The following is a 12,480-nucleotide window of genomic DNA, read 5'->3' as shown; positions in this document are numbered from 1 at the left end:
CAATTAATTCATTCGTTTTTCTTTAATTTTTTGTTTGTTTTTTTTTTTTTGTTGTTGTAGATTTTTTCAAAACCAATAATTTATTCGTTTTGCCGAGGCAAAGTTTTTGTTTTTCTGCTTGTTGTTGTCAGATAATCTCATAAACGCTTTTCATTAAACTAAACATAATAAAAATAGGATTTAATTTAGTTTAAAAAACTTTAAAAATTACTTAAAGAAAACAGCTTCACGTTTCTTGTTGTTGTTGTTGTTGTTTGTGTTGTGTGGTGTTGTGTTGTTATTGTTGCACGCTTAAAAAGCCTAAGACGAAAACTAAACAAATTAATTTAAAATTAAACAGAGTTAACTAAAATTGCAATAAGTTTAAGCACGAACTATACACATTTTTGTATTATAATAATTTTTTTTTGTTTTTTAGTTTTCTATTATTCTGTTTTTGTTTTTGTAATATACTTTTACTTTGCTAACAAATTCTATTTATATTTAAGTTAAATTTTCAATAGTTTTGTTTTGTTTTTAATTAATTTTTGTTTTTGTTTTTTCCTTTTTGTTTTGTTTTTAATTGGTTTAAAAACGCGCCTTACAAAAATTCATATCAACAGAATTTAAATTTTACCTTTTAACATTTTATATGAGTATTTTTCTTTATTTTTTTTTATTTTTAGTTTATTCGAACAAAATAATTTAAACATAGCAGTAAGCAACAAAGTGTTTTTTTTTTGAGTGTGGGTCAGGGCAGGGCGTGGTGCGAGCTGCGGGTTGCGGGGCGACATTGGTGGTAAACAACATTTGAACAGAATTTTTGAGAAATAAATTTTGCTCGTTTTAAATCATAAATCTTACGCGGGCAAACAATGTTCAAATAGTTTACGACGATCTCTTCTTGTGGAATTTTAAATGAAAATTTGTAGTTTGTATTTTGTATTCGTATGCATAAATGTACGTATGTATGTATGTATCTAGGTAAGTAGATCTGCGTTCTGTCAACTACTTTTAGAGTTTTTCATTTACTTAGAGTCTACGAAATTTATTTGTAATTTTTGTTGCTCTTCGCTTTACGTATTTTCGGTTGCTTTTCAAACAATTTGAAATAGTTCTTTTATGGTACCATACAATATCAATATTATTAATTTATATATTCAATTATTAATTTAAGTTAAGTAAAGGGTTTATTTGTTACAATAATTTTCTTTTTGTTTTCGTTTTGCTGAATTGATTCTAATTCTGATCTAAATGCCCGCCCTGGACGGCCGCCGCCGCGGCCGCTGCCGCCGCTGCCTTCTGCGCCTGCGCCTGTTTCTCCTGCTCGTTGAGCTCCTTGATCGCCTGGATCTCCTTTTTCAATTTCATTCGTCGATTCTGGAACCAGATCTTGATCTGTCGCTCCGTCAAGCACAGCGCGTGCGCCATCTCGATTCTCCGTCTGCGGGTCAGATAGTGATTCGTGTGGAACTCCTTCTCCAGCTCGAGCGTCTGGTAGCGGGTGTATGTCTGTCGGCCGCGTCTCCTCAGACCATTTGTGCCTGTTTGGCGAGAAGAAAGTTTAAACATTAGTTAGGCTACAGCAAATATAGCCTTAAATGGCAACTAACACAAGATTAAGATCTGCAAGGCGACTTAAGCTTTCGCCTGCAATTGATCCCAGTTGAAGTCTTAATCAAATGTTTTAATGCCATTTTCAGCTGGTGTCTTCAGCAGAGACTGGGAATGCAAATACATTGACATAGCAAGACAGCGAGTGTGGGTTCAATTGCCTCATTTGGATCGTTTATAAACATTTCAACAAGCATGTTAAATTGATAAATCATTTTGCAAAATTTGCTACAGAAATCGTTCGCTATTTTTCTTCTTTACGTTTTTGTCTTTGCGAAAACATAAATATACATTTTTCAGCAACGATCAGCAACATTTTGACGTAGGCAGACAACAAGAAACCAAAAAACAAATAACAAAAAAAAAATACATATCATTTTTATTGCCATTGGCAGTTGCCTGTTGGCTTGTAGCTTGTAGCTTGAAGCTTGAAGTTGCGGCTGTATCTGTATCTTTTGGCGCAGAGATCGTTACTTTAAATTGAACGTTTGCTGCTGTGCCGCCGCGGCCAAGCTACGTTCGGGCTGCTGTCAGTCGTGTTGCATGCTGCACGTTGCACGTTGCACGTACCATATGCTGACTGGCAGCCTTTCAGTGACGTTGTGCCGTGTGCCACTTAAATTGCAGTTATGCCATTGTAATGCAACTTTAATTGGCCAACTCACAAAAGTCGACAACAACAGCATGGAATGTGACTGCACTTTAACAATTCTCTCTCCCTCCCTCCCTCTCTCTCTCTCTCTCTCTCTCTCTCTCCCTCACTATCTCTGTAGGCTGTGCTATTCTGCCGTGTTAATCTCTGATTTTAAATATTTATGAAGTTTAATTTGCCTCAAGTGCAATAACTCAATTTTATGTGCACACACACACACACACACACACATTCTCGACTGCATTATGCACAATCACAAGAGCACAAGAGCTGGAGAGAGATTTTATCACACACGCTCCCCCCTCCATCGCCCTGCCCGACTGCACTGTGGCCAATGGTTGCCAATGGACAATGTTAAGTAACTTTCGCATTTTATTGGGGCGGCTCTCGCAGTTTGAGTCTGGGCCGCCGTCAGCCCTGGCCTGGCCTGGCCTGGCCTGGCCTGGCAAAATGTTAAGTTAAATATTATGAGCATTTATTATGTTATAAATTTGGCCTAAAGGTATTAACAAATTTATGCCGACACGAAAGTCATAAAGTGAAAACGCATTTATCTTTCACATTTACCCGTACAAGTATTCCAGCATTCGAGTATGTATGTATGTGTGCGTGTATGTATGCATGTGCGTGTGTGCATGCGCCCAGACACACGTTAAATAAATGGCGAGAAAATTTTATAGACAATAAAAACGATATGAAAATAAATTTCCACCATGCAACAAAGAAATTATCTACTTATACGTTCAGACGAATGCATATACCATGATATGTTAATTTATACAATATAATTTTGTTATTTATTAATGAAAACATTCGCATATTACATTTATTTAATTGCAAGCAACGCAAAATGCTTTCAAAATATACAAATTTTGGCTGAGAAAATTTTTTCATTTTATTGCATTTTATATATTGAAAAATCGGAACGACTTTCTGATGGAGGTATTGAGATCGTAAGACATAATAATATAGGTTCACTAAGTTGTAAAAAATGCTGTATGTTCTCACAAAATATGACACTGCCACGTATAAAGCAAGCAGAGCGACTGCATTAATTAAAATATTGATTTATTTTTAAAGATTTATTAATATGGATTTTTGATTGTTAATATTTTATTTCAGATTTAGAGAAACCGGCAGTGCACCCTAAAAATTCTCTTTAATCTTAAGTCGGAAATTTGATTTAAAGATCAATTATTTATTTTAATTAATAAAAGAATTTTAAATTGAAATTCATTGAAATTCCAAATTTGATTCTAATTTAGTTAAATACTTTTGTTTTATTTGTTTAACTTTTTTTTGTCATTTTGTTTGTTAAGAGAAACTTATTTTATAACGTACAAATTATTCAAAATATTTATTTATTTTTTTTTTCAAATAATTTGTTAAGTTTTTTTAGTCTCAATATTTTACGCAATTTTTATGTATTAACACTAGTAATGTTATTTTTCCAAGATATCTGATAAGTTTTTTAGCCTAATAATGAAATCGGGCTATTTATTACTGGTCCAAACAGTTTCTTGATTCAGTTTTCATTGCTCTTCTTCTTCTTAAGGCGAGAGACTTTGCGATTGCAATTTATTCCCAAGCTCCACCCTTCCTTTTCTTAAAATGCAAATAATACAAATAAAATGGCAACCCGTAAATGCATAAATAAATTTATTTAGCACTAAACCTGTTTGCTGATTAACTTAAGTCTCAGCGCTTCACTCGGGCATTGCCACACACCGCCCCTTCTCTAGTGCACAGCCTCTTTCACACTTACTCGCGCTGGCTCACTCGCACGCACGGAGGCTGCGTTTTGTCCTGGCGCATGTCCTGTGCCAGTGGAATACATCACGCTGAGGTTTGCAAAAGTTTCATTTTATTTAGGAGGCAACTGGCAAGAAGGCGGCTCCCGACTCGGTTCCTGCTAGTACGTGAGTTGAGCTCAACAATTTTAAATGGAATTTGTCACGCGCCTGCCGCAGCCCCCCTTGCCCTGCACGCTATACACAGATACAGATATATATATGCAAAAATAAACTTTTTACCAAAGTTTGCTACCATTTTTTTTATACTTTGGCTTATTTTTTTTCGGGGCTCACTTTTTTTCTCCAGTGTTGGCCAAGTTTTAAATTTATTATGCGAAAAAGTGCGAAATTCATTTTGCTGCCTCGCTCTTCTTCTTCTTCTGCCGCTTCTGCTGCCACATCTCCTGCTGCGTCGCGCCATTTTCTTTTGTAGACTTTCCGAGCATTTTTGTGTATTTCTAAGTACATAATTTAAATGCTGGTATTTGCGTCAGCTGGGGGAGGGGGCGGGGAAGGGCTTCAACTAGACAATAAAACTTGCTATGGCAAGGCGCGAAATTTTTTTAGATTATTTAGACGAATACGAGCATTAAAGAGGAGGGGCAAATTGGAAGGGAGGAGGGGTAGGGAGGGGCGGAGGTATACTAGAATCTTTTGAGCACACTCGTATATCTCTCTTTGCCCGCGCCCAACCTTTGAGATACATTTTCAAGGTTCTGTCTACGCTGCTGACGGCTGATTTTCGTTTTTATTTAGGCGTAGGGAGCGGGAGTGGAAGGGGGAGGGGCCTACTTGCTGTGTAGCAGCTGCGCCCGGGCGCCCAGTACGTGTTGTATTTTTTAACTTAAATTCCTGCGGGATTTAAAGTTTTGACAGCTTACGTGTTTGCCTTTGCAGCGAACTTTGAACCAAGCCCGAGACTCCCCCCCTCTTCCAAAAAAAAAAGAAAAACAAACCCACGCCTTTGGCCAACTGCCACAAACAGTGGCTGCATCACACTCACTCTCTTGTTCTGTCTCTCACTCTCTCTCTCTCTCTCTTTCTCTCTGTCTCTTTCTGTCTCTTACTGACTCACCCCTGGCCAGGGCGTTGCCAATAAATCTCCAGGTGACGGTGACTCCATGTTGCATGCGGCGCATCGTGTGATCTATGCTTCTATTATAACTATTTATATACACAGATACCCAGCTACAGATACAGATACATGTGGAGAAACGGGCACAGATACACGCACTAGCCGTGCGCATGTGTGTGCTATACACAGTTATATACTTGTGGCTGGCAGGCTACAGCAACTACTTATATTTAATTCGATTTCGGCCCAACTTCCCAGTTCCAGTTCCAATTCCAATGGCTTCCCTAAACGCTACCTTAGATACCTCCCTTCCTCCCCTCCCTCCCACACTCCCTCAAGCGTGCTCTAATTTATGTTTTGTTTTGTCGTCGCTGTTGCCTTTGCCGGCACATAAAATTGTCACGCACGCGCCCGCCACTGGGCCAGAAGTGAGAAGAATCCATCGCGGAACACGTCCCAAAGCACATGACCAAAGTCTGAGAGCACTTTGATAATCAGGCAACAATTTTGTTTGTAATTCGCTGGAATTACACTCGCTTAGCTGGAAAAGGGGTGACGGCGCAGACGAAGTAATTTTGGTATATACGATTGGGATCTGAGATATTTTTAAAAACTGTCGAAAATATTTAGCTCTCCGATTTTTATATTTGGATCTTATGCAGACCCTAGACGCATCTTTAAAGGGTTTTTGGATTTGATTCTTAGGAAAATAGAAATAAATATATGATCTGCCAATTATCGTGAAAAGCATATGATTGTTTTAAGCGAGTATTTGTACTTCTAAAATTATTTTGATAGCGCTGATTCGTCGTATCATTTAATACACATCAAATATAAATTAATAAACAATTTCAATATAATTCTCATAAATCTCAAAGCTGTTTATTTCACTTGAATAGGCCTGAGATCTGCTGAGTCGCAAAAGCTGTCCGTAAGTCGCTCAACCGGAAAATGTTTGACAGAAACCCTTTTCTGCCAAAAGTCTCTCTCTCTCACACACACACACACGCACGCATAAACAATCCATATAAAATCGATTTATTGAGTGTTGGCTTCCATGCCAGTCCCCCTTCCGCCCGCTTCCTTTGTCGCCTTTGTCTTACTCCGATTACTACGACGCACGCATTTTGTTAGCAATTTAATTAAATCTATTTTCGTGCGTGTTGCTCGTAGGCGTGTTTCCACCTTATGACGTCCGGGGGGCAAGGCAACCTACTTGCTTTTACATGCATATATGTATGTATATATGTGTGTATATATATGTGTTCATATATGTATGCTGGATTTGGGCTACTCGAGAGTGTCGATAAAACAATTAAATGCGCCAGAGAGACGCACAAAAGCCGCAGAAAATCAAACCGAAGGCTGATTGCGAGACGGAAAACTAATTTTCCGCACTGCCAATCGAGGCGCACTAAATCTGTCAATTAAATTGGCCGCAGGGAGTGCGATTCCCCAGTGCGTATATACAACACGTGGACGCGGGTGTCTGTGTGTGTGTGTGTGTGGAGGGGAGGGGTAGGGCGCGGTACAGCCGCTGTTTCATCAGACGTGATTATGGTCTATGCCTATGCCAATGTCTCCCTCCAGAATATTGATGTTTGCGGTGGCAAATGCGCAATTGAGTTGCAATTGCGAACACGAACGCAATCTTCGAGATACACAATGCCGGCATCTGTATCTGTGCCCGCTGCAGTCTCTGTGTGTATTTCCGTGTGTGTGTGTGGTTTTCAAATTTTGAGCTACACGTTTTGGGTGTGCACAGCTGCACACACATACATACACACACACACAGACACCTTCAAATTGCATCTTGCGGATATGCGCAGACAAACAGTCGGAGTTTCTATTTTTCACCAACTCATATCCTTGCAACAGTAGCAGGCAATCAGATTTTAATTGCACACACACACACACACACACACACACACATATAGCTGCCCTTTTAGGGGGAGTCGGAGTGCTTCTGGTGACACTTTGGTAATTGACTTTGTTTGAGTTTTGCGATTTATGCCTCAGCTGCAAAACTGCACTTGAAAGCCACCGATTGCCAAGCCCCAAATCCATGCCCATACCCATACCCATGCCCAATCCCGCCTCTGCCTGTTCCCATTCTCATGAGCCCACAATGATGTGGCAAGGATGATTAAGCGAGCGTACATGAGCCTTCCAAAATTATCCGAAACTGAACATAATTGTGGCTCGAAAATTCACTTTGTCGATGGGGCCTGCTGTGATACGAGCTGCGCTGTTCCAATGTTTCATTTCGCTGAAGAAATTGCTGACTCGATAAAATCAGCTTAAAGAACGGGCTTACAGCTCTTTTTGGGGGCAACTGCAGCTCACGCATTTTTTGTTTATTATTTGGGTTTTTTTTTTGGCAATTATAAGGTGCAAGCGCAACGCTCAATGGTCGCCTGATGAGCCGCCTTGTGGCGAGCTGTGGGCAAGGGTGGGGTAACTGCAGCTGAAACTGGTTTTTACGGCATGGCGGCAACTGGTGCTCACGCATGCGCAGGACACGGACAAGCACTTGGCCAGACGGACATTTTGCTCGTCATTAAAATAATTCATTGCCGGAGCTGCCGTTGCAACAGGTAGCCTACTCTGCGCATGGACACGGCAACGAGTGATCAGTGAGCAGCGATCAACAGCGATCAGCGGTGCAGACAGGAGCAGGAGCAGAGGCAGGGGCGGGGGCAGGGTCAAGGCAGAGAAGAGCAGCCCTGCATTTAGTGTTGAGTTATGCGTTGAAGCTCTTACGGTACTGCAATTTAATAAAGTTCGTTATGAGAAAATAATGCAAAAAAGATAGAGGGGAAAGAGAGAGGGAAAAATGAGCGAGATGGAGAAGGAGAAAGAAAGGGTAGTCAATATATAGGTAAGACAAGTTTATCTGCTAAAAGCTTAGTTCAGTTCATAAGCTTTTCAAAATAACAACAAAATTAGGACGAGGTTAGAATCTCAGTCTGTGTCTAGTTGGGTTAGTAGCTTATAACTATATCCTATAATCTATAAGTAGTAGGCGGGCCAAATGTCGCTTTGCTAGCATCCGAGCAGGGCGAACCCTTTCCAGAGTTTTCGAGGCCTGTTCACAAGTGCAGACATGCGGTTATCATATTTGTCATTGTAAGACCCTAATCATAATTATAATAGTAATATTAAATATAATAACAATATTAATAAACAATTTTTAAATTTAAACTTTTAATGTTAAGCTCACGAAATAAGACTATCTACTGAGCTAAGATTTATAATTTAGATACTCGTGAATCAAACACTGAGCAGAACTTGAGTCAATAGCATAGCTCCAATTTACAGTCTTGAGTTCATCTTGAAAATGGTTTTAATCAAATTCACGGATGACTGAGTGCGTGAGGTCGGATGTTATAAATTTTTCCATCAAGTTGTTGGTTTCACTTTCATGTTATATGCGGAACCGAAACCAGACCCGAAATGAATTGGCCGCCATGTCACGGCAATTAAAACAACATTTGAATAGACAATGAATACATCACAAATTTATTGTCTCTGCTTGAATATGTAGCTTTATATTGTGTTGGATTGTATAATAATTCCATCATTGGCTGACTGACGCTCCAGATGACGACTGACCCAGTGGCCGCTGCGAAGCGTCGAAGCTGAACAAAAAGCGCTGCGGGTTTATCTTAATAGCTCAATTAATGAGAGCCGTGAACGCCCTAACAAAATACAAGAAATAGAAAACAAGAAAAAAAAATTCAAACACAATTTGAACACGCAACACGCCATTTCCATATTTCCATAGACAAAGATACAGATACTGAAACAAGAGATATAGAAATAGATAGAGATAGATGGGCATGTGTGAGTGCGTGGAACGCCTTCTTCTGTCGTGCCTTCATTTAAATAATCAACGACTCTATTTTGGCTCGGTTCCATGGACGGACAACAGCTGGCGGGACGCGCCGAGATACATCTACGGATACAAGAAACTCTTAACAGCTCCAAAATGCGAAGCACAACCAAAAGCATTTTGAGAGAAGACGCGACTACCAAATGAAGTTATTCAGCAGCAGGCAGCCAGCGCCAAATCCAAGACCAAAGTCGATGTCGGACATTATAAATAAATAAATAAGTGGCACGATGTCAAGCTGTTCCATATCGTGGGGCAGCATCAGCAGCAGCAACAGCAGCAGCTGCAAAGGATGAGCCAAGGGGGCAAGCGGAAGCTGCCTCGAAGAGACGATGATGATGATGTTGACGATGATGTTGATGTGGCCAGTGGCCAGTGGCCAGAGTTTTGCCAGCGATATATTTTCAATTTCAGAGTTCATTAGACAAAAACTAAAACCCAAAACTACAATAACAAAAAAAGTTCTGCTCTGACGTAATCGAGAACTTTTGATGACTATCGCGGAGAGTTATGGAGCTGCGAGTCGAAACTAGAAACGGAAATGTGCAACATTTCCGCAGGCTCTTCAAACGTTGTTGCCCAATAAAAATCAACGCAAGTGTCAAACATAAATTACACTGTTCAACAAAATGGCGGCTCTAGCTGATAAGCGGCAGATGCAGATTATTTATGGACGGGGCTGCCGAGCGGGCAGGCGCTGAGCGTGCACGCAGGCAATCTTTGAGATACATTCGGTATCTGTATCTTTTAATTGCATTTGAGAGCGCCCCACTGATTTGACACGCCCACTCGCTTAACTGGCTGCCGTTTTGCTGTCGCAGTTATTCGGTTTTTTTGTTGCTGCCTTGTTTATCGTTTCAGGGAATCGCATCGAATGCGTTTTTAATTGCTTTTTCAATGGTGCTGCCAGCTGTGGCGGCCATTTACGCAGCAGCGCTCTTCGATATGGCCACATTCGAGCTTATCAGATGCCTCACTTGGCCCAGAGAGATTTTTCACTGGCGTTCAATTTCATACAAGCCATATAATTAGCTTAAATTCGCTAAGAGTTGCAACACCTTTACTCATATTACACAGTTGGCAAATGTGTGTGTGTGTGTGTGTGTGTATGTGGCAAGTGCAACTTCATTAAGAGCGCATAAAAGTAAACAAGCTAAAAGTGTCGGAATTTCACACATAATTGGCACTTGAAGTTTTATTTTTATTTGCCATCCAAAAACTAAACGACAAACTTATGGCTCAACTGTGTGGGAGAGCCACAGAGAAAGAGAAGCGCTGGGAAGGGAGAAGAGCGTGAAGGAGAGAGGGGAGGGGGCGAGGTTAAGATGGTATTCGTTTCGGGCTCAGAGCAGCTGCTCCCTGGCAAAAGCCAAACATTTCTTCTCCTTTTTTTCAGCTTTTATTTTCATTGTTTCTGCTGTTGCTCTGTGCAAAAGTGAAAGTTTACTGCAACATTTCTTTTAGGGCTTTTCCTCTACTTTTTTTTCTGGCTTACGCGACTTTTTCAACTCGAGCTCAGCCTTCTGCCCTTTGCCCTTCTCTTTCTTGGCTGCTAGAACGTGTGAAACTAGCAGTTAATTTCGAAGGCTGCAGCGTTCATATTCCACTTGCTACTGGAACCGATTCCTATTCCTAGTCCGTATACCCCCACCCATTTTTATCCCGTCCATTTTCACAAGTTGCAGTCCACATTGACTGCTGTGCGAGTGTGTGTGCGTGTTTGTGTGTGAGTGCAGGCGAGTTTGTCGTTTAGAAGATTTATGCCCAAATTGCTTTTGCGCAAAATCAACAAAAAACAGCTCTGGAGGGCCAAAACGCACAGTGTGGCAAAATTGTGTAACTTTCGATGTTCTTATAATATAAATTAGCTGATGCAAAATATATGTACGTTAATATCAAATTATTATTCGTTTCAAATTTCTTCTAAATATAATTTTATGTTTATTACTTTTTAGACCGAAATTAAAACAGTTTTCAGCTAACATATTTACTCTGTACTCAATTATTAGTATTAAAAAATATTTTAAATTAAATTGAATCCACAAATACCGCTTTCTCACCCACTGTGCTCGACAGTGTGCTTGCATTTGTTCCTCTGTTCGTTCCAGTGGCGCAGTTGTTGCTGGCTGCGCACTTTTGTCATCGTGTTTCATGTGTTTCGCAATCAATAACATTTTCGCAAGTGAATTACTTGCTATTGTTTTTCACTGGTGCCCACCTCTCAGACGTGCTCGCAATTCACCGCTGCGACAATGGGCCAAAGGAAAGTGGCAAAGTTCAAAATTGTATTCGAGCGCGTTGCGCTGCAGCCCCCACCAAGCGTTCTTTTATAGATTTATGATGTTTTATAATGAACTTGTAAAGTAATTATGCGCTGCGAGGCGCTCACTCGTGTGCCGCACCTTCCAGCCACCCGGCGCCATAACTCAGTCGCAACCCTTTTCAAAAAATGGTTGTCGTCTTTTTCGCGCGCGTGAGTATGTGAGATTTTTGGCCTGACACGAAGCAAGGCAACCGCCTACCAGCCACCACCCACCGTTGCGTCTTGGGCCGCCGTTTACGCTTGTAATTACACGCTTCATTGTTGGCCTCTGCGCACTCGGGCCAAACAGCGTCCTGGCAGCATCCTTGAGCCAACTTGGAGGGAGCGGGGTTGGCTCCATTTTCATGTTGTTTCGTCGCCTCACTTTGGTGTCGTATTTCTCGTTTCTAATTGGGTTTCGTTGTGCGCCGAGCACGCTAATGTCAACCTTGTTGTCTTGCCCAGCCCCAATCCCTGTCCTAGTCCCAGTCCCAGTCCCAGTCCCAGAGCCAGAGCCAGGCCAGAGCCAGACCTAGTACCAGTCTCGAGATTCACTTAGCTCATGCACATGCAAAACAAAGCGTACTCCGAAAAGGCAACCCCCTAGCCTCTGCCCCTCTGCGCCTTAAGATAGTGCCATTAAAAGTGGGCGGTTGGGCGTGGTGTGGGTGTTCGTATGCTGCTTGAGCATAAAGGAAACGGAAACGTTAAGCTTCGTCGCTTCTTGGGCTGGCTCTGTCGCCAGTCTAAGTCTTCGTCTCTGTTCCAGTGTGTACACATGTGTTTGTGTGTGTGTGGCAAGAAGCTGGCAATGTTGCCTGCTGAATTATGTTGCATGCTTTTAGGTGATTTAGCTCACGTTCGTATGCAGAAACGTCTGCAACGTTTTGGTTTATGTTTTGTTTAACTAATATTTTATAAAATCTTACTCGAAATTATGAACTGTCTGCCCCTCTCCCTCTTCCACTCTCTCTCTCTCTAGCACTCTGCTTGTCTAGCTGGCTAGCTGGCCACAAGGCAAAGTTTCTTTATTTTGCTGCTTGCCAATTTCACACTCTGCCAAACGCTGCTGGGGCAGCCATAAGTTACGGCCAATAGCTGTCCCGGAAAGGGGTCAGCCAGGGGAAGCCAAGAGTCTGGCAACTGCAAAAACAAAAGCTGGCAAACAAC

At 41.2% G+C, this 12,480-nt stretch overlaps 1 protein-coding gene across 4 annotated transcripts in view; it reads right to left on the bottom strand.

Annotated features, from left to right (window-relative positions):
• Nucleotides 1-493: 493 nt before the first annotated feature.
• The window catches only part of Ubx (Ultrabithorax), a 95,021-nt gene continuing 83,034 nt past the window's right edge, over nt 494-12,480 (bottom strand). For all 4 annotated transcript variants that reach the window (XM_064700398.1, XM_064700395.1, XM_064700397.1 and 1 more), the window contains one exon: nt 494-1,523. In XM_064700398.1, coding sequence (XP_064556468.1) covers nt 1,219-1,523 — 305 coding nt within the window. In that variant the 3' untranslated portion in view covers nt 494-1,218. The remainder of the gene's footprint in view (nt 1,524-12,480) is intronic.

The sequence above is a fragment of the Drosophila montana genome, unplaced genomic scaffold, assembly GCF_035044405.1.
Source record: "Drosophila montana isolate Dmon_TW-CO22-7 unplaced genomic scaffold, ASM3504440v1 contig_1761_1, whole genome shotgun sequence".
In the NCBI taxonomy this organism is placed as follows: Eukaryota; Metazoa; Arthropoda; class Insecta; order Diptera; family Drosophilidae; genus Drosophila; species Drosophila montana.
This window is presented reverse-complemented; position numbering and strand designations above follow the sequence as displayed.